Source organism: Protopterus annectens, chromosome 14.part0 (assembly GCF_019279795.1).
Source record: "Protopterus annectens isolate FY-2018-M chromosome 14.part0, PAN1.0, whole genome shotgun sequence".
Classification (NCBI taxonomy): domain Eukaryota; kingdom Metazoa; phylum Chordata; order Ceratodontiformes; family Protopteridae; genus Protopterus; species Protopterus annectens.
The window spans coordinates 974669684-974695933 of NC_056748.1; the positions used below are offsets into that span (position 1 = coordinate 974669684).

General features: G+C 37.1%; 1 protein-coding gene across 1 annotated transcript in view; it reads right to left on the bottom strand.

Moving 5' to 3' along the window:
* Nucleotides 1-350: 350 nt before the first annotated feature.
* DRGX (dorsal root ganglia homeobox) overlaps nt 351-26250 on the bottom strand; it is a 76530-nt gene continuing 50630 nt past the window's right edge. Inside the window, exon 7 of the mRNA XM_044056769.1 lies at nt 351-1350. Within this exon, the coding sequence (XP_043912704.1) occupies nt 1088-1350 (263 nt within the window). The 3' untranslated portion in view covers nt 351-1087. The remainder of the gene's footprint in view (nt 1351-26250) is intronic.

A 26250-nucleotide genomic window follows, 5' to 3' on the forward strand; every position in this document is an offset into this window, starting at 1 on the left:
CACTACTTTTCACAATTATTATGTGAAACATGCGGTCCTTTCACAAAGGGTAGTCAAACCAGTGTTTTTTTTTTTCTTTTTGTGAGAAGCAATGCAATATCAATTTTGTCAGACCACCATTTTCAATAAACATATACCAGAGGTCCAACAAAACTTCACATCATTGAACAAAATGTCTTTTTCAAAGTAGTCTAGAACCCAAACACTTAAAAAAAAAAACAAGGAACAATAAACCTTGTCATATAGAAGTGCTGTGAAACTCACCATTTCATTTTTTTTTTTTGAATGGGCATGGTAATTATTATCCAGTTATTTTAACTTGGAAAGTCAAAAGATAACGTGTGCATATCTTTTTTTTTTTTTTTATTATTTATTATTTTAGAAAAAGGATTTAGTCAAAGCTGGAGACAGCTTTGCCACTGGACTCAGATTTTCCTGCACTGTACATTACATACAAAAGATAAGAAAAGACATCAAAGAATTGTGTAACCATGCTATGTAAATATCTAAGAAATTCTATAAGCCAAATGAAAACCGTTTATAAGAGTCTCTTAACATAAAACAAATATAAAGTTGTGCTGAAAGCTGCCTACAATGACATCAGCATTATATGTTGTGTAGCAGTTCATACCTTTGCCATTGGAATCATACCTTTGCCATTGGAATCAGTCTCTGATCAACTTTTAAAGAGTTCCTCTGAATTCTCTCCCCTTTATGCACAAACAGGCTGCCTCAGCCATAATATAAATATGATAAACTGCAAAATTAGTGGAATTATTTGTGATCAACCACAAACTGATAGCGAACTGCTACCACCCAGGTCCATATTAATATAATATGTTTACGTAGTGTGAAATAAGTGGAAAAGTTAGTAATTGCTCACATAAATAAGTAATGCTAAAAGAAATCTGCAAGTAAAAGGGAAGTGATTAACGTCAGTGCATTAAATATGCTTCTTAAAATTCTTAAGATTTTCTTCAGAAATGATTCCTTAAGTATCTGGAAGCTGGAGGGGAACCTGATAGTATATCCTTGTGTTTGTAATGTCCTTGTATATACACCAATACATATTTCCAGAGGAATATGTTCATACATTTTTGTCTTTCTCACTGTGTTCCTTACTGTGACTGTGTTTGTCCAGGATACTGTCTTCTGTGATTTTTGTTGTGGGACTTGGGGTAGTGCTTGTTGACGGTAGGAGATTCGCCGACTGAAGTACTGCCTCGGAATGTTCCCTCGCTTTCATCCGTAGAGCCGCAACACTAGCTGTACGGTTATTCTGGCATCCATAAGTTGGCAGGAATGACAGTCCCATTGGATCTGGAACACAGCATGAGCAAAGTGGGCTTCCTGAAAAAGAATAAGGCAAATAAAACCATACCAGTTTATTTTCCAAATAAATAAACAGATTTGATTTTAATGTCAGGAAAATGTGATAGTAGTAGTGCTTCTTTAACATTTTTCTTGACTAACTGTTGTGAAATTATACATGTTTTAATATTATTAGATTTATGAAGACTTTTTTTATTTTCTGCACATTTATATTCACTTTACACATGCTTACTTGTTTATGTCTTATCTATTTCAAGCAATTACAGCAAGCATGTTTTTTAATGACTGCCACAGGCTTATTAGTAACTGTAATGTCAGTTTGTTAGAAACACAACACTAAGCAATTTACATTTCAAAAAAAGAAATAACAACATACTTGACAATTTCTCAATCGATAGGAAAGTAATGCATGAGAACTTTCAAAAAGTTTAAAGCTTTATATTGCAGACCAAGGATGAAATTTATCAAAATACTTCAGATATTACCTAATAATTTCTGTAAAATACAACAGTATTGTATCTCCAAAAGCATAAAACATTGGCTTTGTTCAGTGTTTTTAATTTAATAAAAATATTTAACTGTTGCATGTTTTATGCAAGTCTCATGCCTCGCTGTTTCCTAAGGCTATTTATTCACAATTCCTAACCTAAATACTTCTTTAAATGTCTTTCTTCCAGTGCCAGCACTTTATATGCATCCTATAGATTCTTTACATAATTTTGTTCCCTATATTACAACTGTAATGAAAATATTTTAAAAGTTTTTTATATCAAAAAATATTGAGATTCCAAACACAGAATAACAATACCAAAATGTTCTCACCTGAGAGTGTTCTCATGTCATGGAGTGTTTTTTTTTCTCCTTGTCTTTTACAAAATTAAAAAAAATAAATAAAAAATGAAAACTTTATAGGTTTACAAAAAAACTTAAATGGGGGATTTGACTCCTTCACTTTACTGACTATTACTACTGCTCGGAGATTAGTGTAACATCAAAGTGGGAACACAAAACCTCAGGATAATCATACATGAAGCGATGTTTGGAAGTGATAGTATGTGAACCCACTCCCTGTTATGGTCACTAAGTATTCATCTTCTGAACACTTGTAAACCCAAAGTAAATCTCTAGTCAGCCTCTACTAATTAAAATGCACTCTTAACATTACCAGCCTCCTGAAGTATGGGACAGGGTAGAAGTTTCTGAATTTGTTCTAACCTCAAGACAGCAGATAGTAGAAATGCATTTAGTAAAAAACTGTGAATCTGTTCTACACCATGCCTAGTGGTATATTTGCAGAAATATATAGAACATTCCATCTGTGATCTTATCCTCTTAAACAGAGGAATCATAACTTTAGGATGTTGAGATGAAAGTGTTCTTAAAAATGATTTAATACTGATAAAATACTTCCTAACTACATTGCTTGGATTTTTATTAATGCCCAGTTGCCTGCTATGATGCCAATGTCACTGTCTGAGCAGACTGACTTACGGATGGCTATGTATTGTTTACATTTGTGCTTCCTAAATTTATTACTTTACTTTTCTTACTGTTCAAAACTATTGAGCTGACTTTTGCAAATGAAAGTTTATTGTTAGGACGTTGATGAAGATCGGCTTGATTGCTTATATGGTTGACTACTTAGGTCATTGTTGTATGGTTAACAAATGTGCCAGTCTAAGTGTGAAATATCAAACGTGGTGATGATGTGTTCTTGCCTGGTGCAGCGTGTATTTAATGGTAATTTTTTTTGTGTTTGTACTGATGGCATTATTTAAAGCTGTAGTTTACTTTGGAAGGTCATATGCTTCCCCTCAAAATATAACAAAGTGACCCACATACATACTGTAGTGATAATGAGTGCAAGTTCTAATAGAAAAGGAATGTTGCCGCATTCAGATGCAAAGGAAGTAAAAGGTAAGAGTTCAACCCTGAAACACTTCAAATAGGTAGCAGTTAATGTGGAATTTGTGCGCTACAGATAAAATGACATGCAAAAGATGAAATTAACAAAAACACAAATGTCTATCAAGGGCAAGAACCAAATGCGTAATGAAACTCATTGATGAATCTAAGTCTGAAAAGAACTACAAATTTCTGTACATGTATACCACTGATATGAGTAAAGAACATAACAAGAAAGCCATTCAATCTAATTAACTAGGAAATAAATAGAAAATTGATAGATGTGGGAATTCTGATATCAAAGCCTCATATTAAATTAGAACTGTAAAAACAAATGTTTGATATGAAATGATGTTTCAGAGGAATCGTTTTATTGACATCTGGGACATATGTAAAGCTCAAAAAAACAATTTCCTAGTTGATTGTTTTCATCTAGGAAAATAGTTATCATAGTTGGCAGCTTGAAGTTTTTGAGGTATATTGCACTTCAAAATGGAAAATATCAAATTACTCACAGTATTGGAGCAAGGGTTAAGGGTGAAGAAGAAAATCTGCAAGACACTTGATGCTCACTAAGGCAGGCAATAAACAGACACTTTATATGCTAACATATATAAAGATACTTATTCTAAAACATTTTCATACATGGAATATGATAAAATATAAGCATAAACTCTATTAGTTTTGGTAGATAAGTTGGTTCATTCATTCACTCAGTTTCTGATTCCCATTTTACCCAGTTAAGGGTCACGGGGAGCTGGAACCTCTACTAGCAAATAGAGTGTGTAAGGCAATGAAGCAGTTCTGGACAGCAATGCCAATTTATCTCCAGATGCACAAACAGACATGTGCGTACGGGTGAGCACGTGCACATATACTTACATAAACACACACCCCCATGAGCAATTTAGGATCGTCAAATCAGCTATAGCACATCTTTGAATGTGTAAAAATCCAAGTACACACAGCGAAAACCCACATGGACACAGAAAATATTCAGATTCCACACAGAAGGTACCTTGTGCAGAATCTGACCCCAAGTACAAGTTCTGTGTGGCAAAATCCCTAACCACTGCACAGCTGTGCTGCATTTCCATTTACCACCATACACAAAAGCATCTTAGTCATACTGAACCAGCAGGGTACATACTTGTATTACTTTGCTAGTACTGCCTTATAACATCTCGCACAGCATCTTTCAGTAGTTTGCATCTTACCTGCCCACCTGCCCTAATCACATTTTTAACTGTCCTAAAAGCAAATGCTTTTTAAGACGTGTCCCATATCTACCAGTTACTTTTACTATACACAATTTTTTTTTCTAGTACTGCAATAATTTGCCTTCAGTCTGCATGTTCAACTAATATCAAGTTGTCCTGCCATGTCTTTTTATGCAATATCTTACTTTTTCAGAATCAGAAGACCTTAAGGGCTTCTAGAAGTTTCTGCTATATGAAAGTACCTATGGGCTCTACAGCCACACAGACAAGAGCAGCACACTGGGGGCAGTTACCAGTTATGCTTCAGGGAGTAAGGTAGACAGGAGTGGAGCAAGGCAAGGAAGGAGCAGTGTTAAGGTAGAGCAACAGAGAGGCACACAGGTCAGGTCTGAGTACAGCTGACTAACATACTGAGCACAGTATTTCTTATTATAAGTAGAAAAAGAAATGTGTTACATTTTCAACATCTAGCCAGAGGGAATGGCACTGAGATTTTGCCAGGTCATAGGACAAGTACAGCTTTAGCCATATCATCTGGCATAGAAGAATAAAGGCTTAAGCATAGCCCAGGTGACCAGTACCTGCTGAAGCTGACACGGGGAGAGGAATGGCACAATACAGCCTACTTACTTCTCCTCTGGGGAAAGGTGGAATAATGTATTGGTAGGCTGGCTGTTGCTTGTTACTGGGTGGAGACAAGAAGCTTAGAAGAAACTTGGTTATGCAGCTGGGTGAGACTATAGGGGAAGCAATGTAGCAATGAAAAGGGATGTGATCATGGCCATACACAAGCAGCAAAGTAAAGGTCATGTGATCAAGTTCTGTTTCATGAAAGTGAATACTTTTGCAAACTTCAAAAAACAAAAGTAACAAGCCCCCCCCCCCATTTTCTTAACAGGTAGAAAAATCCCCTACTGCCTCTTATTAAAATAAATTACCTACAATGTTACAGCAGTACAGAGAAAACAATTAAGTTCATTGAACTGTCCCATCAATGGCATACCACCAGTTAGGGGACTATGGATTAGTCAGACATACTTCAATAGCAGGGCAGATGGTAGAAAACATGGACATCCAGCTCCAGAGCACTAGCCACCATGGGTTTGTGACTAAAAGATCCTGTCAGACAAACCCAGTGCACTTTTATGTCAGCTGCTAGAAAAACTGGGCAAGGAAATGCCAGATGATGTCATCATACTGTGACCTCAAAGCATTTGGCTCTATGTCTTAGAAGAATAATAAGAAAGCCAGACAGGGAAGGACAGTATAAAGACATGGGTCACATGAAGGATTTAAAAAGGACATTCTTGCAGGTAAATCCTTCAGAACTTGCATACTAACACAAATCATGCTATTCTAGCAACTTTTTAAGTTTATAACACCAATATTTAAAATCTGTCCCCATTTTTGAGCCTTTGTCTCCCCATTATTTTTGGCTTTGTCCAGATTTCTTGTGCTAAGAGGTTGAGAGTTATGGTGCTGACTCAGTAGCACATGCACCACTTAACATAATAAACCTGTCTCTTCCACTGATGATCCATGTCCAGGAGATGTCACCAATGTGGCTGGCTATGCCACCTCCCACCCCACTAGGATATGGAAGATGATGTCAGCAGGATGAGACAATCCTTGCCCAGCTGGACCCTCCAGTACACATAGTACTGACTGAACAGAGGTTGCCTATGACATAGTCAGGACTTCATTTCTGGATGATATGAGGCCAAAGTAAAACAGAAGCTAAATATTAACATAAAAAAATATAAGGCATCCCTTGAGTCTACAACACTCCAAGGGCACACCATGCATTAGTGGGACTAATAAGGACATAATGGATCAGACAAAGGACAATCTGGGAGAGTGGCAATTCTAAGATTGGATTACCAGCTGCAGAATGAAAGGGTTATGGTGAAACCGAACAGGGTGCTTGCTACATCATGCATGGAACAAACACCAGACCCTAAAAGGTCATATACCCAGTTTAGGGGGCAATACTGCAGTACAAGCTGGAGTATAGTACGTGGTTCTCCAGGCCACTTAGACAGAGGGAGATGATGTTAACCTAAAGGGTACAAGAGAAGGTGGCAAGAATACTAAAAGGAAAGGAAGGTTTACATTATCATGAACATCCAGAATGATGAAGACCTTTTTGCCTGGAAACAAGTAGTAAAAGAGGAATGTGATCTGGTTGCTGATGGTCCTGAAGGCAGTCTAGAGTGTGTGCAAAGCAAAAGAGAAATGTGTTCCTAAACAAGCTAGAAGTAATAATCCATATGTAACTGCGGTCCATCATCTTCATTCAGTAGCTATTAGCCAGCTAACCTTCTGTATCCTCCTAAAGTACTGGAAAACTCGACACTTATAGTATCATTATTTCAGCGTTCACAATAAATTTCATTCACAGTATGGAGTCTGAACTGGTCATGGAAACGCTATAGCTCTCCTTGATATAATGGAATTGTTTTTGTTTTTAGATGCAATGTATTTTTCAGAAAGACTGCAGATAAACCTAATTAGTCAAATGGGCAGTCAGCAAGTTAATATAACTGGCCTTGAGGTTCTACGATCTTGAATTTGTTTCCCTCAACATCTGCACGCGCGCACACACACACAGACGCACACACACACACACACACATACAGACACACACACACACACACACACACACACACACACACACACACACACACACACACACACACACACACACACACACACACACACACACACAGACTGTTGCTGCTATCCCTTTCGGTTAAGTGGGTTTGACTGTCTGTGTTTCATATAAAAGTAGGCCACAGACAAGCTATATTCAGCAGAATACATGTGTGCTGTACATACTCATGCTTTTCAAACTATCAACCACCAATTCCTAAGCAAGCTCTTTGCCACTGGACTATCTGGAACCTCTACTCAGTAATTCAGCAGCTATCCTGAAGATGGACTTATGCACTTAAATGCAATATTACCTCCTCTCCTCATCTGTTAGTCCCATAGGGCTCACTGCTTAGCCCACATGTAGATGTGAATGGCAAGTGGGCACATGTCAGATGAATTCAGTATTCTGATGTGCCAGCTGTCCAGTCTCAGCTTCATCATAGGCTGATGTTAAGCAAGCAGTCACTAGGACAGTTAAATGTCTAGCCAAATAAACTCTTTTGAGTTACTCCATAATTTGATAGCATTCTCTCCCCTTTATCTAGAAGGGCTACACAGAATAAATTAGAGGGGGATTTTATGACTGCTCATCTATTAATCAAGATTAAGTTTGAAAGTAGCCATGATACTGCTTTGTTTGATATAAATTTAATTGTGTTTAATTATGGTTGTCTGACCTTCGCCTGTACTAAACCACACACACACACACACACACACACACACACTGAACTTCTACATATTGTAGTACTATAATTTAGTTCAATATTAAAACAGAACCTACACATAAAATAAATGACTGTTAGATAACTTTACATTCGTAGGTGGGACCCCTATATAAACTCAGGTGATGTGATTCAAATTCAGAATGGATATAGTTATCATTCAGCTTAACTGCAGAAATAGAGAGCTCACATTTATAATGCCAGAGACCTAGGTTCAGTTAATGTTCCAAATGCCTAAAAGACAGCCAAGAGTTAAGGACTAGAGCAGCTGATGACCAGCTCTCTTTTATTGGGAAGTGGGCAAGACTTGTTTGGATGGCAGCCAGAAAGAGTGAGGACACCAGATACCCATATGTTGTACTGGGGTTATTTGTCTATCATGATAAAGGAAGGTGGAGGGAAAAGAGGCAAAGGCCCAGCTTTATAACATGACAGCCTAGGCATTCCATTACCCTTCCTGCTCCCATTGAGGGAATGAGTAAGCCAAATGGGGAAAGGATGAAATCCCCAGTGGTTTAATGTCACAGGGGAATGAAAACCAGAAACATTTTTATTAAATGTTGACAGGTTCACAGTGGCCTTTCTTTTGACACTCACATTGCTAAAGTGGTTAGAAAGACCTTCTACATTGCCCAACTGATCATGAAGGGATTCACATCCAGATCTAGTGAGGTAATTGTTCCCCTGTACTCTTCACTTATCAGACCAATGATCGAGTACAATGCCCCATTTGGGATGTATCTCACCCGACATCTGCAGCAATTGGAGAGACCCCAAAAGTTCCTCACCAAAAGGATAAAGGGACTCCAAAATCTGTCATATGCTGCCAGATTGAAGAAACTCCAGCTCTATTCAGTCGCATACCATCTGCTCAGAGGTGACATGTGCCTGACATACAAGGCCATGTCCAACCCGGAATTAATGGACATGCTCCACCTCAAAAAATCCAAATCCACCAAAACCACTAGAGCAAGCGACTTAAATCTTAGCATGGATATAAATAGGACGTGCTGGAGGGATAGATTTATCACTCAGAGACTCCCTGTGCTGTGGAATAAAATCCTGGTCCATGTGAGGTACAGCACCTCGCTGGCTCTGTTCAAGAGAAATCTTGACCTGTGGATGGGAGATCGTAGGTTTACCCCGGGAATCATCTCTGTGTCACTGCTGGACAGAGGCACAACAAACTAATGGGCACAGTATTTTTTCATATAAGGGGTGGCGTAAGCCACAAAAATTTGGGCTAGGCTTATAAATGCCTTAGGGCAGATAGCCTAGTATAAACCTATGAACCTATAAAAAGAAAGGCAAAAGTATCAATTGCCATATGAATAATTGCATTTACCAATTCCCTGTACTGCTTAGTGAACAACTGAAATACAGCAAAGCATAGTGCTTGAAGAAGCATACAAGCATCCACAGAATCTGCAAAATAAGACAAGCAAAATCCCAGTGTATAATTTTCAACAAATCCAAAAGCATGTGCCTTTGAATATACCTGAAAGTAATCCATCTTTGAATACAACTTTGAATTAAACATACTACCCATCACAGCTCTTCTAATTTCCCTCTGATCTCAATTGACCTTTATCTGTTCCAGTCATTACTCCATTGTTATAGACTATTAACATTTCATAATTCTGTTTATACTATTACATTTCAAGTATTCTCCCTGCTCTACTCGCATGTTACTTTATAGTTGGTAAATACTTATTAGTCTATATACTGTGTGCAGTGTTATTAATGTTTCTGTATACTCAAGTTTCTGAAACTTCCAGTTTTAACCACACAGGTTAATTTTTTTCTGTATATCTTTGTGTATCTTGTATCTATATGTCTAACCTAGCTGCAGAGTTTTGGTACCTGGACCTCCACTAAAAAGGCATTATGTTTAACCCAATAGAACTACTATGTTCAACCAATGGGAATAAGTGAATAAAATATATTTTTCAAGTCAGTACAATCTATCCTTGAATATATATTTTTTTCTAAAACCATCTTTAAGCGAGTCGTCTTCTGTCTTGTATTCAAACTGATGTCAATAAAAGTCTAATATTTGTAACTTCAGAAGTCCTGGAACCAATGAAAATTTCATAAACCCTGAAAATGTTATACTGCAGGACATTTTTCTGGAAATACAGCATGATTCTGTCTGAAACTGAAGTACCATACAGCAATTTCCCATTTTCCTGAAATAGTTTCCTGAAATAACTGTTACTAGTCCCTAAATTATTCAGAAGTATAAGTAATTAATAAGTTGATGGCTGATTGTTGAGGGAAGTGGACAATTGAGTAATTTGCAGAGTAAATTGTAAGACACATAAATAAATAAATAAACAAAAATTAAAAAAAGAGAGATTCATGGTATTGGCTGGTTTCATATTTAATCAATTTGGGATCACTATAGACACCCTGTTAATTGCATTTTTTAATTATTTGCTGAGCTAGGAAACCTATGAAGGCTATACTGGAGATGGTTGATGCAAGATTTATGAAGGGTATGTTAGTTGTAGGTTAAGAAGCATGGCCTTCCACACAGATGTAGGAGTGAAGCTGCCTTCAAATAATGCAGATATGAGTAAGGTGGTTTCTGTAACTGCTTTGACAGGCTTTGTATATTTTAGTTTTTTGCATGATGATCACCAACAGCTTACAAATGGGGAATGAAGAGACAGGATATTTCAGGTGATTATTGGGCTCAGTTTTATATTGAATTCCTTTTTTCTAATTAGAATAATGAACAAAGCAAATTATTGCTGGTGATCACTGACATGGAAGATAAACGCTATCCATAATCTAGTAGTTATGGTCTTCCTCAGAATCATGTGCAGTCAATGACCTCTAAAGAATGAATTGGTGCAACTGTTTGCTGGGCCTAATTTTCACTTTTAACAGGGTATCAAAGCTAGTTGACATACCGTAAATTAAATCTACCACAGTGCCATGAGTTCAAATGTTGCATATGCTGTCTTCTTCCTATTTTTATTATTATATTTATTTATTTATTTATTGATATTTGTTAACCGGCTTTGTCCAGCTGGGCTTGTGGCCCATTTTCAGTGGAGACCCAAGGAGAAAAGCTCCAGTAATACATTTTAAAACAAGTACAATTTTAAACAATACTAATATAATAGCAGTTATAGCAAAACGATTCACATATATGTTGGGTTACATGCATAAAGTTAAAGTTGCATTAAAAAGAAGCTAAGTACCAATTTTACATTGATATAGTTCAATAGGTCAACAATAAACATTTTTTGTTTGTATAAAATTGTGCAAATGCATAGACACATTGGAGAGAGAGGTGTAATGAGGTACTAAGTATGGTCCTTTTGAGGGTACATAAAGAGAAGGAAGACTAGGTAGGGTCATGGCAAGGGCAGGTTCTGGAATTGAGAAAATAAGCTTTTAGTTCATTTTTAAAGTGTGAGGTGTGAGAGATTGAACATAAGTCAAGGGAAAGTTTGTTCCAAGCATGGGCAAGGGAGTCTTTGTAGAGTAGTTTGCCTACTGACCTTTTTGGGTGGTAGATATCAAGTAATTGTTGGTTAGAAGTACGGAGGGTCCGGGATGGGATGTAGATGGAGACTAAGGAAGATAGAGGTGGACAGGAGGGTTTATAAAGAATAGAGTGTAGCATATGAAATTGATAAGATAGCAGAAACTGGGGAAGTTCAAGCCATTGAAGAGAGTTTAAAGAAATGCAGTGGTGTGAGTTGTATGGGGAGTTAGTAATGAATCTGGCTATTTTATGGTAAGTCTGTTGCAGTTTGTTTAGAGTGGAGGCCTGGATATTGGTAAGAACTGGGGCGGTGTATAAGAGGGAGGGGAGGAAGAGTGCCTGGCCCATGGAAAGTCTAGATTCAGGGGTTAGGAATTTTTTGTTCCGATATAGCAGACCTAGTTTCTGGTTTGGTTTTTTTTATACATTGGAGTATGTGTAGGTTGAACTTGAGTTCATCGATAATGACCCCTAGGAGTTTTGTGTGGGTGTCAGGTTGGATGTTTGAATTGTTAGAAGATGTAATAAAAAAGGAGGTTTTGTGATGAAAAGGAGAATGGGGAAGGAAAATTAGGAGTTTGGTCTTTTTGGGATTTAGGATCAATAGGTTGTGAGAGAGCCATTATTCAGTGGATAGTAGGGCCTGTTGGGTAAGGGAGTGTAGTTCAGGAATGTTATTTGAGATGGATATAAGTGTGGAGTCATCGGCATACTGAATAAGGGAGGATTCTTTGCATGAGGTGTAAAGATCTTTGGTGAAGATGTTAAACAAAAGGGGTCCCAAGATGGAGCCTTGGGGAACACCAGTGGAGATGGGAAGGAAAGGTGAGAAGGATGAGAGCCATTTGACAGATTGTTTCCTACAAGATAGGTAACTATTAAACCAGGCAAGTGTGGAGGGGGATAGGTGGAGATTTGCGAGTTTGGATAGTAGTGGAGGATGAGAGACAGTACCGAAGGCTTTGGAGAGATCTAGGAAGAGACAGGAAATTAGTTTATTGTTGTCTAGGGCCTCTGCAATGATATGAGTGAAGGAGAGGAGGGCAGTGGTGGTGTTGTGGTGAGGACGAAATCCATGCTGGGTAGGGGTACGTAAGTGGTGTGTGAGGAGGTGATTGAGAAGCTGTGAGTGAATACATTCTTCTAATATCTTGGATAGGGGGAAAAGAATGGCAATGGGTCGGTAGTTTGAGGGGTCAGTGGAGTTTCCACCTTTATGAAGAGGGATAGTGAAGAAAGATTTCCAAAGGGTGGGGATAGTTGATTCCAGAATAGATCGATTAATTAGTATAGATACAGGATAGGCAATTGAGTCAGCAGCAAGTCTGAGGAATGTAGGAGATAGATTGTCAGTGGAAGGACTGCAAGGTTTTAGCTTGAGTAGTAGAGATTTGATGTAAGTAATGGGAACTGGCTCAAAAGAAACCAAAGTTGTGTTAGTGGGACTTGGAGAGGTGGGTGTCGAAGTAGAGTTTGGCTTAGAGGTTACCAGATTTTGGATGGAAGAGATAAAGTGTTTATTCAGGAGGGTAGCCATTTCCTAAGAGGAAGAGTTAGCGTATGAGGAGGGATTAGAGGACTTTCCAGGATAGAGTTTGTTGTTGACAGCTGACCAAAATTTTCGAGGATTGGATTTGTTGTTAAGCTGAGCAGAGCTATAGTATAACTTTTTGTCATTAGTTGTATGTTTTTTTGCAAGGTTCCTCAGTTGTCTATTTGTGAAGAAAAGGTGGTTGTTTAGTTTTAGTCCAGGTTTTCCAAGCATGATCTCTTTATTTCATAAGGGACCTAGTCTCTTTGGAGAGGCAGGGAGCATGGTTTGACTTTACTCTGATCTTCCTAGAGGGAGCTAAGGAGTTTAGAGTATTCATGAAGATGCTATTGAAAGTGCTTACAGCATCGTTTAGGGGGAGGTGTTTTAGGATGGACCAATCTATGTTGTGGAGAAAGGAGTTAAATTGGGGTGAATTGAAAGTCGATAGTTTGACAGTCTTTGATAAGGTGGGGTTTAGGAATATGGGAGTAGTGTCTAAAGATGGTGGTAGGGAGATGATCACTGAGGGAGTCAGGTAAGGTGGTGGTATTGTGGTATTGGTGGAGGTAATTGGTAAGGATCCAGTCTATGATGGAGCTGGAAGTGGAATTTTTATGGAAGCGAGTGGAAGCCGTGTAGGTGGATATTGAGTTGGGGGGAGTCAGTTGTGAGTTTGGACCCATCAATGTTGACATCACCAAGGATAAGTGTCTCATATGGTATGTTGTGGGAGAACCAGGCTAGGATGTTTTCAAGTATGTGCAGGTTGTTACCAGGAGGAAGGTAGATAGAGGCAATTGCAAGTTTTTTATGGGGATTCAGATGGCAGTTTTTTATCATACAATTGCATGGTCAAGTCCCATTTCATATTTATAACTGAGCTTTGATACTGATACAGCAAAGTATCCTTCTATCTGATCACTTGTATATAACCATCACTTTATTTAAACCATCAGAATCTGATTTAAGAATTAGTCAGCACAGCAAGCATTGTCTAATTGTTAAAACCAAAAACTTCTATTTTAGGGATATCAGATTTAACTGATTTATTGCACTTACTAACATGTATGAGGCCTACAAGTACATTTAGTACTAAGTAATGGCACAATGTTTAACATTTAATGAACTATCTGCACAGGAATTGACTTTTTGCAGCCATACAACATAAAGAGCAATCAAAGTCCTGCTTTCATTGTAGCTCATATTTCACTTTAAAAGTTTGCATGGTCTTTTGAAAGAAAATGCCTCTTCTGCACTGGAAATGTACATTGGAGCATTAGCTCTTCATATAACTTCTTCCTGTTGCAATATGTTAGAAATTGAAAAAATGTTTTTTTTTTTGGCCTACACACACACACACACACACACACACACACACACACACGTGCAATAAAATCCAGCAGCCTTATCCAAGACTAGATTTTGACTTCATATGACAGGGATGATCACATGACTTAGTGTTTGTGTAATTAACAGTAAATTGATTTATTTTGTTTTAGTCCTGATGAAGTTGTGACTGGAGAGGGAATGAAAGCACTCAGCTAATAAACTGCTGTCTTGTGTGATGTGAACTCTGGAGGGTTTTCTTGGTTTGTGTTTTTTACGACACTGTGTGGGCTACATTGAGTTTTTTTGTTCATTTGTTTTTGTGGGTTTAAAATATATAAATTAATGGAGAAAGATGTAGCTTCTTTAGCCCTGATGCTATATTTTCAGATAAAAAACATAGGAGCTATGTAGAAGAAGCTGGAAGAAGCCACTGCAGTACAAAATCCAACAAGGACAGAATCATCCAAAGAAATAAAATTAAGTTTTAAAGCTCTGCCTGTGGTCTGTGTCCAAAATGTTTGATTTAGAATCATTGTTTCTCCTTTGGATGTAGTTTACTCCTTAGAGACTGATTAGTTTTGGAAAAACAGGCTCATCCCCTGGGATTACAGACCCATTGCACTATTGATTTTTAAACTTATAATATGTCACGTAAATAGATCTTTGCACTTAACAAAAACTTAGCCTTCTTATATTTCATAATTATTTGTGTGTGTGTGTGTGTGTGTGTGTGTGTGTGTGTGTGTGTGTGTGTGTGTGTGTGTGTGTGTGTGTGTGTGTGTGTGTGTGTGTTTTAATATCAAGAACTCTATTCCAAGTGTGCAGTATATTTCCAGTATTTTTACTAACCTTCCACTCTATCCAGTGTGACTGATTGTAATAAACCTACAGTAAGATGGCTAAACTTGCCTCTATAAATTCTACTATAAATTGTGCTTAATTAAAAAGCTTTATTGGCTTGAGTTCACCAACTAAATATCAATAGATAATCTAAGAAATGACCATATTGTACTATATTAACCAAATACATACCCTGACACCAAATCCTTATTGCAGTACCATACACCCTTTCACAACAATTGATCCTTTAACTTGTATAGTGAAGAATATTGCTTCCCAAAATCAACTGGAAGTCTGCATTTGAATATGAAATCATCAAATACCCACAAAACACAGTGCAGCATGCTCTCAGGAGCTGACTAATTCCATTGTGAAACTGCAAATGTGAAACTAATCCGCTGTTTCACGAATCCTTACTGAAAATCCCCCTGGATGTCCAATTATCCATTAATATAATTCAACTAATATAAAACATTGTGTGCTTATCTTGTGTATCTCTTATATGTTATGGGCATATAACCTTACAATTGCAAAATGCTTACTACATCACTTGCCTTGTTATCTTGTAATGTTTATAAAATCTGTATATGCATTTTAGACCATTTCAAACTGGATGTTCTCAGATGGAATTTCCTAATTAACAAAAAATAAATAGTAGCATAGTGAATGAATATATTATATAGAAGGGATCTGCTGAGGACCATGCCTTAAATATCACTGCCACATGTACAGCTTTTGTTGTACATTTTTGATCAACTCGTGGAATGTAAATCAAAACATACTGAAACACAAGTTGTTCACTGTGAAGGAGCAAGGAAAATGGACCTGTTCCACCTGCAGGAACCGTACTAAAGCCCACTTGGGAGATTTCAATAGTTTGTAATTCAGTCTTTTGGTCAGCATTTTATAAGTCGACCAAAAAGTGTTTGCGAATTGTGGATAAAATCATCATTGCTTGAATAAATCAGTGCTTAAAGAAGGCTTCCCTGAAATCATGCTCAAAGACTACCACCTCTAAAATGCAAAAATACAATAGGCCAGATTCCAAAAGAGTTGCTTTCAGTGCAAGTCTGCCCTGATTCTAAAAGACTTGCTGTCAGTGTAAGTGACTTACTTTGGTGAAGGTCTATCTATAAATAAGCTTGCAGATGGGGCCAGATTCCAAAACAGCTGCTCTTAGCCTGCTATAACTTACACAGAGAGCAAGTCTTCTGGAATCAGGCCTGATATGTTAATCTTTAACCAGAAGCAGACATTTCTGTGTATAATGTAAGGGTATTATAAATTCAGTAGTTACTTTCCTATATGCATATCTCACACATGGAAATATATTTAAGGAGAAGCAAATCATCATATGTGCAGACTTTACAGTGATTTCAATGCAATAGAAATTATTAATCTGCTGCAATAGAAAATTAAAAGTTTAATATTTAATTTTGAAAAATAGATATATAGTCTTCAGCAAGAGCACAAAGGAAAAAACCATCTAGCACTTGAGATGCCAGTAAAGCTACTTGATTAAAAGGGTACAAAACGTTGTTAACTAGAAGTGCAGAGTGGTGTGCAACAACCATATTAAATGAATCCCAAAATGGACTAGAACAATTTTCATATAAACATAGAAAGCAGGTAGCTTCTGGCCTCAGTGATATTGAACATAAAACTACAAAGGGATTATCACACACATTAAACAGAAAATGTGTTAAAGGAGCATTAACGTAGAGTGAACAACAACAAATGTCAGGCATCAATTTACTTTGTAATAGTACTTGTAAAGTAATAGACCAGAACCGAATGGGCAGCTAGTAAAACATTAAAATAATCAATGCAGTAAACTCAAATCACTTCAGTCTTTCAGACAATAAAAATATGCATATGCTAAACATGTACTGTTAATGAGCTTAAAATGGTTAAATTACTACAGTTCAGGAATATAGTTCTATCCTTTTTTTATCATCAGCTAATATACCTGAAAGTGCACACTTTAGCAGGTCAAGCATGTGAACCCATACTCTTACTAACACCTGCGTTATCTAGCACATAACTTTTAAAGGGTACCTTTTAAATATTTTATATCAGCGCTTAGCAGAAGATGTACTTACTAAAGTGACATAATACATGCAGATCACAACTGGAAGAGACTTACACGCACCTTCTATACTGTTAAATTCCCAGGGGCCTACTGTCTTGATACGGCAAAAGTAAAAATTATACATTTGTTTACTTGTTTTTTAATTAATTTATTTGTCTGTTCATGTTTTGCAGTTTTGCAATAACACCAATATGTTTGACTACATTTGAAAATGCTGGATTTCTTCAGCACTGTATACTTATTCTATCCAGGAGTAAACTGAGGAGAAATCCAAAATGTTAGTCCCCAAACCATATCAAATATAGTGAATTTCTAAGTCTTAATAGAAACCAGGTTACAGAGTATAGAATGGATGTTTTAAAAAGAATTAGATGACAGTTATAGATTGCAATGCTAAAGGTACTGAAACTGTTTCACATCTATATCACGCAGACTTAGGATAATTGAAACATATTTTGAGAATGTCATTTTGCTACACTAATAGTCAAATCCATTTGAACTACACATAAAACACCCCAGTGTCTGATACTATATCCCCACATCCATACAACATAACAATCAATTCATTGAGTGTCACAACTTAGAAGAATCTAGACTCCTGTGGTGATCTCAGAGTTTTAGCCCTCTTTCATCCAAACAATATTAATACAGTTCAACAACAATATACCTCAGAAGTGACCATCACCATCTAGTGTCATGATGATTGATACATATTAGTCATCACTGTATTATGGCTTACTTCTTGTCAAGATGTCCAGTGCTTCCATTAGCATTCTACCTAGTTAGTATACACGATACATAAAAGATTATATAAAAAAAGTAAAAATCCATACAGAGTATCAGTATAAAAGTACCTGGAGCATCACTGAATTGTTCACAATTTTGCACTATCCCTCTTTTGTAGCTTGTAATATTTATTGTACTGCTAGAAATAAAGCAGTCAGAGATGATCACTATTAGTTAATTCTGTGTGCTTGTGCAAACATGCTTAAATGAGCTAAAAGTGCATGATGCTGCATTCGCATAGGTCTTGTCTATTCAACATTACAAATATAGAAAAATGAAATACAAACTGAGTGCTGAGTGTGTTTTTTGTAGTGCTTTTTCTAAATACTATAGCTTACAGAAGCAATAAGATCTCTGCAGCTTTCAAAGCAAATATCTCTGAAAAAGAATTGCACTCAACTTGCTTAAAAATGGGACTGTTTGTATGAGAACAATTTTTTGCAGGTATAGGGAAACAGATGAAACAAAAATTCATGTGCATTTCTTGTGCAGACTTTAACATTTGGAAAGATGTGAATCAGGGTGAAAGACCATAAGTATGTCTGTGTAAATACAAAATGGAAATCCCTTGTTATATTGCAGCAATATATTAGCCCATGCAGCTAGTGTACTGCTCTTAGCAATAACAGAAGAGTACAGAGAAACAGCTATTCTTGTAAGAAGATGACTGCCTCACAAGTCAAAAAAGGTATGTGTTATTTAAAAAAAATCTCTCTTTGCCTGGTTAGGTACATCACAAAAACAGAAAACAGGAAAATCATCATACAACTTTTAAAATTCTTTAAAAAATGTCATATATTTACAACATGCAGTTATTTGTGCCAGACAGTAACAAGGACTATTGCAATTAAATACAAGTTTCAAGCTTAGGAAAGGCTGTCCAATGAGGTAAGTAACTCAGTCAGGATAATTATAGGAAAGAACATGCAATAAAGAGATGACAGGCTTAAGTATTTCTTCCTCAAAACAAAGAGCTAGTGGGGCTGGATATAGCTATTAACTTACATAATCCTTGGGGAAGTATATAAAACATCAGACCTGGCTAACAAAACTGTAGTGCAGTGATTACAGGGTGACAGCAGAGACTTGTACAAATTACACTTAGGTAGTGAGTAATCTCAGTGAATAAAAAAAAACTGGTACAATAAATGGTAGGGATAGTTCCCTTAATTGCATGAATTGTCATGGGAAGTTTGCAAAAAGGAAACAGAAGAGCATATAATCTGATGCGGGATGCAGTTGGGAGAGGGAGGAAAGCTAACATAATATACAAGAAAAAAACCTTCTTTGGTGAAAGATCATGTGGGGCATGGTAAAAGAGTCCGATATGTGGACTAAGATCCTTTTTTGCAAATATTTTGTAATGTGGTTCTCCACCATATTCTGCCAATAAAACTGGCCAGATTCCTGGAGTATGAACGTTTAACCAATATGAGAGTTTTTCCTCCCTTTATTAACTATTTTAATAAATACTCTTCTAACCACTATGCTTTAGAAAAACCATTACTCTGCATGACCTCTTTCTTAATTACTGTATTTCATCTAGTTTATAGTCTAACAGCTCCATCCCAATGGTATATTTTATGAAAGAGATAAATGAATCACAAAAAAGCGTGAAACTCAATGAACCTGAATATACCTGCACTTAAAATCCCTTAAGCACATATACTACCTAAGTAATTGCTTTAATTTTTTTTTTACATTTAGTTTAATTCTGCTCCCACCTCTTTGTGCTTGTAAAATGTTCCTCATTTCCAATGTAGCAGAAATACTATGCATTTATATATCCTGTGCTGCAGCCATGTGGATCTGTGTTATTCATGTATCTGTCTTTGTCTTGATGTGTTTTGTTGTTTATGGACCAACAAAGATACATAGCTGCTGTTGACAGTTCACATCTCTTAACCTGCAGTATCAAAGCATGTTTATAACTCACTGGCTGTCCCAGATATCTGCTACCCTGTTACTGAATATGTTTAACAGAAACGGGGTTTTTTTTCTGTATTTTAATATGCCTACATCTCCTTTTTCAGCTGCACAAAATAATTTAAATGATTTTTTCCACATTAGGTGTTCTTTTCTTTATAATACTCAATGTATGATCAGTTTTATTTTTGCTAAGTATTTTGGGTTTACATCTTGAATTGTGCTATTTCACTTGCTCATTAAAATAAAACAAACTTTGATATAATGCAGCTATATTCAGATTACTTCAACTTACATGGCTCCGTAACATTTTTATTACTGTAAACTCTCATGTGTTTTCAGCTAAATAATATGTGCAGGTAGATTTCTCGAAATATGCCTTCTTATACCATCATTTCACTGATTACATGCTTTTCCCACCTTGCAGTACACATATTTCTTCTTATACTGTTCACATACATGTATGCATACAAAAACATACGTATTATTATCCTAACCCTTCAGAGTTGGTAAGCCATAAAGCCACACAACTCAGTAATTTTCTTTCAGTAAAACATTTGATAAGACTGACTATTGCTCATTCTGGTCTCTGCATCACAAGAGTCACTTTTAAATATCTTTTCAGTAGGTTCAAGAAAAGAGTCTGCTCTCAAAAACAAAGCTTTTAGTATTTTCAATTGGTTTCCAGCATACTGTGTTGCCTGACTGCGCTCCTTGTGATCTGGATTCAGGTAGTAAGTCCTAGGAACCTGAGAAGTATTACCATAAGCAGCCATGTCAGCTAACCACCTGCTGTCCCACCACTCGAATGCCATGTGTAAGACGGATGATGCTGGCTTGAGAAGGGATACGTTGAAGCATTTTATCCTTTCAAGAAATGATCATGCTATAGAAGGGAAATCGGTTTATGGACACAAACCACGTGTGGCCCAACATTACAGGCCTTGCATTCATAATGCTTATAGACACCATAAAGAAGAGGAGTATGCAAGAAATAAAATCCATAGTGGGTGCCACAGATCATGCCGTTCCAGATTCTTCCTGAATTCCCCATCCCCTGATCTTTCAAGGTTTGGTTCTCCCCCTGAGAAAAAATACTCCATATGGTTATAGGGTGTCTCAATTTCAGAGACAAGCCACATTTTTAGACCATTGCCCAGAAAGAGATCTCAGATAAGAGTTCATGGTCAGAGTAGAAGCAGGGCCATAAAAAAATAATTTTTTTGTGGAAATTCATTAATACTTCATCTGCCTCTTTTGCTTTATTTTTCTTTAAAGTCTTTCTGTCTGTTTATAGCTGGGTAAGCAATTAATGGTGAACTTTTTCCATCAGAAATCTTTTGTCATTAATCTTAAATGTTAAAGGACTGGTAATTATTTGTCTGAGATACCCGTATGCTTCCTAAATCTCATTTTCCACCTTTATACATACAGTATACTTAGTTAATATTATTTCCAACAATTGAAATCTTCCATAAGTTTTTCCTGTCATTAATTTTATCAATTAAATCCCTTACATATCCCTTAAACAATTTGAATTAGTTAACCCTTTCATCCCCCCACAGCTGTGGTATTTTATTTACTGTCCCAGTACATCAGATTCCGGATATGTTCATAAAACAGAATGCACTAGGGTTTCATCCATGTGCCCTGCAATTAAAAGGCTTTAGCTGTACTCCATCTCTTAACACAGGTAGAACTGTGAATAAAAGGGTCAGACACAGTTGATATATAAGCCCATTCTATTTGTTCATGAATAACTACACAGGTTAGCCTATACAGGTATCAATTAATGCAGATAAGGATTGCCCAAAGAAACACAATGGTTTAACAACTGTATGCTATGCAATGAATATTACTTTACACATAAGCACTCTGTGCTCCACTGCACATATGCGCCATTTTATCTAGTTCACCTGTAAGCCAGCATGCATGTGCCACTGATAAATCACTGCACTAACAATCCTTCCCATATTCCATCTCCCTCACTCTAGGTACCCAGCATTATAATGCCCTTGTCCTGTTTTTCCTTGAATGTGCATTTTAAAATAACCTTCCGTTTGCTTCTTTCTGATGCATTCTGGACCTTTTCGAATAATGATGGTAATTAAAGTGAAATAAATAATAAAGGAGTTCAAAATGTCTCAGGACTGTACGCATCATAGCAGATGATAAATTTAATTCCATTAAAGCAGGAACATATACACAACGCACACTCCTGTGCCACTAATAATCACATAACTGACAGTTAAATATCTTTCAAGAATGGCGGAAGATTTCAAATAGAATTACAGAAGATTAACAACTAATCAGCTGAGAGGAGGAATGCTGAAGCCTGCAAAGACAGTACAACTTTATTATCACCACTGATGAGATTAGGAGATGGATTTAATTTTACAGAAGTGCTATACCTGTGACATAACAGTCAAACTATGTGACATCATAGGTAGCACAGTATGACATCACATTAATTATCTTGAAGTATTAAAGAAGTGGGGAAATAACCAATCTGTATATGTTGCAAAGAAAGTAATAATTCAGTTGCAAAGAGAGAAAACACTCCAGTTCTCTACAAATACTTAACATGTCAGAAAAATAAATCTCTAAACCTATTAAGACTGTAAACAGTAATAAAGAATAGTGTATGACTTTTAAACAAATAGTAAATACTACGGCTGAAATAGTACAATTCCATATGTTTTGCTATAAGTTTCAGCAACTCTTTAACAGACAAGTGTAGGAATGAGGTTTTGCTCTTTTACATAGCCTTAAGTTTAACAATGCTTTGTTACATATTTGTTGCCCAGAATGAGGCAGCATTTCTCCTTTTTGCATGGATGACCATGAAGAAACAAGGGTTATATGAGAAATAGGGAAGAAATAAAGATGAAACATGAGATAAAAGCAGAACACACATTCAGATCAGAAGATTTTTGCTATTAATGTTATAATCTTCAGGGTTTAAAATTTATGAAGTACATTGAAGAAAAGTTACCTGGTAAGTCTCACCTAGTTAGGGTGCAGGAAAAGCTTTTCATTGACTAAAGTTCTCTCACTCGTTTATATACATGTTGATATAAACATGAACATGTTCTGGTAATATTCAGTGTGGATGTAGCTGGAAGGAATAACTAAACTAGAACATTGCAACTTCTGAAGAATATATGCAATATTGTAACGTACAACCAGTATAACATATGTAAGTAGCTCTACTCAGTCACACACACACACATACACACACACACACACACACACACACACACACACACACACACACACACACACACACACACACACACTTTATATGACTGTGTCATAAAAGATAGAAAACAGAAAAAAGAGAAAGAATGAACAAAACCCTAAATACAACAGAGTGAAGCACAAAATCTGAATACTTCTCTTCCTGCTGAAAAGCCCAGTATCAGTAAACTCCAGCAACAAAATCCAAATTGGGCACTGTTTGAATAGTGGTACTGTTAAGTAAAGGGGTGTTAGTAACATAATGTGTAATTCTGGGGTAAGGGGCACAGGTACAATAGAGTTATGGTTGCAGAATATTTAAGATGGTGCAATAAGGTGATTTTATGTATACTGCCTCTTTGGAGTGTGAATACCAATCTATGGAGACAAAGCACATGCCCACACATCAACCTGTAATGCAGAAATGCATGTCCTCTTTTTATGTGTGAACAATGCCAAGAGTGGAGAAAGACACACCCTCTTTCTTTTAAAAGTGATTGGAAACAGAACCAAAAGGATTACTGGAGTTCTGGGAACCCACCAAAGTACATCTCACAAGAGAGGGTGAGACACTCACAGGATGACGCCTGAATGAAAGAGAGAAGCAAACAGGAGGAAGCATCCCTACCAAGAGAGGCAGAGTAGAAAAGGAGTTCATACAAGACAGCTTAAGACAGCACTGAAGCTCATTGTAGAGCTCATTTTAACAACAGACAGAGTTCCTGCTGTTATGAATGTAGCTTGAGGAATTTATCTAAAACAAAGGGACTAAAAGAGGCAGAAAGGTTTGCACTGGGAGACAGAGGTTGGAGAAGAAATACCCCGGGGTTGTTCTGAAGGAATGTTGGGTGGGGAGCTGAAGAGTTATTCTGCAGTTTGGAGCCTGAGAAACAGAGAAACTATTATAGATTGTGGAGTCTGTGTATTGACTCCAAAGCTTGCCCTACAATTGTTTGAAATCTTTTATGCTTGCTGAATGAACAGCTAAAAGGAATACCAATTAAACTTTGAGCTCTCATGCATGAACTATTATTCTGATGTTTTAACTCTGTTTTGAACTGCACAAAGACAAGATGAAGAAGTGAAGCAAAGTCAAAAATATTTTGTTGAATTAGTTGTTAATCTGCTTATGTGAAAACTAAACATTGTTATTTCACTGAATAATTTTTTTCCTCAGAAAAAGACACTATTTCACATATAATCTGTTTTGTGCTTTATTTTTCTCCAAAAAGCTGACAAGAAAAGACCTTATGATATTACAATATGATATAGTTCTATGCACACACACGTGTGTGTGTGTGTGTGTGTGTGTGTGTGTGTGTATATATATATATATATATATAAATAAATATTACTACCCATATAAACTAGAGAGATAGTGTGTGTGTGTGTGTGTGTGTGTGTGTGTGTGTGTGTGTGTGTGTGTGTGTGTGCGTGTGTGGATTCACTATGTAATTTCGAAATACTGAAATCCCAAATTTCAGTATTTTGAAATTACATACCCGAAGACACCAAACACTGAAACCCTAAAACCGCAAAATTCAAAATCCTGACTCTACACTACAGATACAGCACAGGGACGTCGGGAGGCATACGCACTGTACTGATTTCAGTACAACGTATGTAGAAGGGGGGGTAGCATTTTAAACTTTCTTTTCCTTTACTGCACAATGACGTCAGCGCGCTTTAGGCAGCCAGTCAGCGCTCCAAATGCTTTCCGAGCGGGTAGCGTTTCAAACTTTCGCGCTTTAAACTTTATGTTTGTCACACTTTACTGCACATTGGGACTGGGACTCTGGGAGCTCCAAATGGGATTCGTTATGTTGGTGTGAGCAGGATTCGCTTTACTGCACGTTGGGACTGGGAGAGGATTCGTTATGTTGGTGTGAGCTGTGAGCAGGATTCGCTTTACTGCACATTGGGACTGGGAGAGGATTCGTTATGTTGGTGTGAGCAGGATTAAGGATTCGTTATGTTGGTGTGAGCAGGATTCGCTTTACTGCACGTTGGGACTGTGGGAGAGGATTCGTTATGTTGGTGTGAGCAGGATTCCCGAGCTGGTCTCACTTCATGGTGTGTGTGTGTGTGTGTGTGTGTGTGTGTGTGTGTGTGTGTGTGTGTGTGTGTGTGTGTGTGTAAATGCCCCAGGTGGGATGTACTGGTGTGATTACTCATGGTGGTGTGGTAGGGAATACCTCAGGCTTGAACCCTGTACCTTGTATGCAGGTGTTAAAGACCAGAATTCCCTACCCGCCACCATTTGTAAATAAAATTGCAGATTTTTGCCTCATATTTGATCTGATCAATATTTGTATGTATCTGTGGGTTTTAAATATTGCAATACTTGAAATTTGATGGTGCAGTGGTAGCAACGTAGCATTGATGCCTCACAGCTGTAGGTTCTTGGGTTTGGTTCTTGGCTGGGGTGCCTTCTTTGTGTGTGGGGGGGGGTCTGTATCTTCTCCCTGTGTTTGTGTGGGTTTGCTTTTGTGTCCTCCCATGTTACAAAGACATGTCTGCATTATTTTTTCCTGGGCCTCTGCTGAGAATTGTGTTTTCTTTTGCTCCAAGTCAGACTGTCCTGATTAACAAATTGACAGGCATTTAAATGTCAGACTTCAGGTTTCTGAATGTTTACTTCCTTACATATTTGATGGTGCAGTGGCAGTATTGTTGCCTCACAGCTGTAGGTTTTCTGGTTTGATTCTTGGCTGGGGTGCCTTCTGTGTGGAGTCTGCATCTTATCCCTGTGTTTGTGACATAGTAAAACAACTTTTTATTCTAGCAATAAATATGTACTAACAACCTTTTTTATAGCAATTTTTTTAAGTTTATGACTATTTGAAATTTGTCCTTATTTTTGGGACTGTAATACCCTGTTATTTGCTTTGTCCAGGTTTTTTGTGCTAAGGTTGACAGCTATGGCAAGAACTGAATTCACTGAATATGTTTGAGGGCTGTATTCCCTCATTACTGGGTTTGTCCAGGTGTTTTGTGCCAAGAGGTTGACAGCTATGGTGAGAACTGAATTCATTAAATGATAGCCATTTAAGTTTCAGTCTTCCTCTCTTTCACAAAGCAGGTGATTTGGCATAGTGGTATGTTGTTCTGACTATTTTGCACAGTGACCTTGGCAGTAAAATGTATGATGGTAACACAGCATTTTA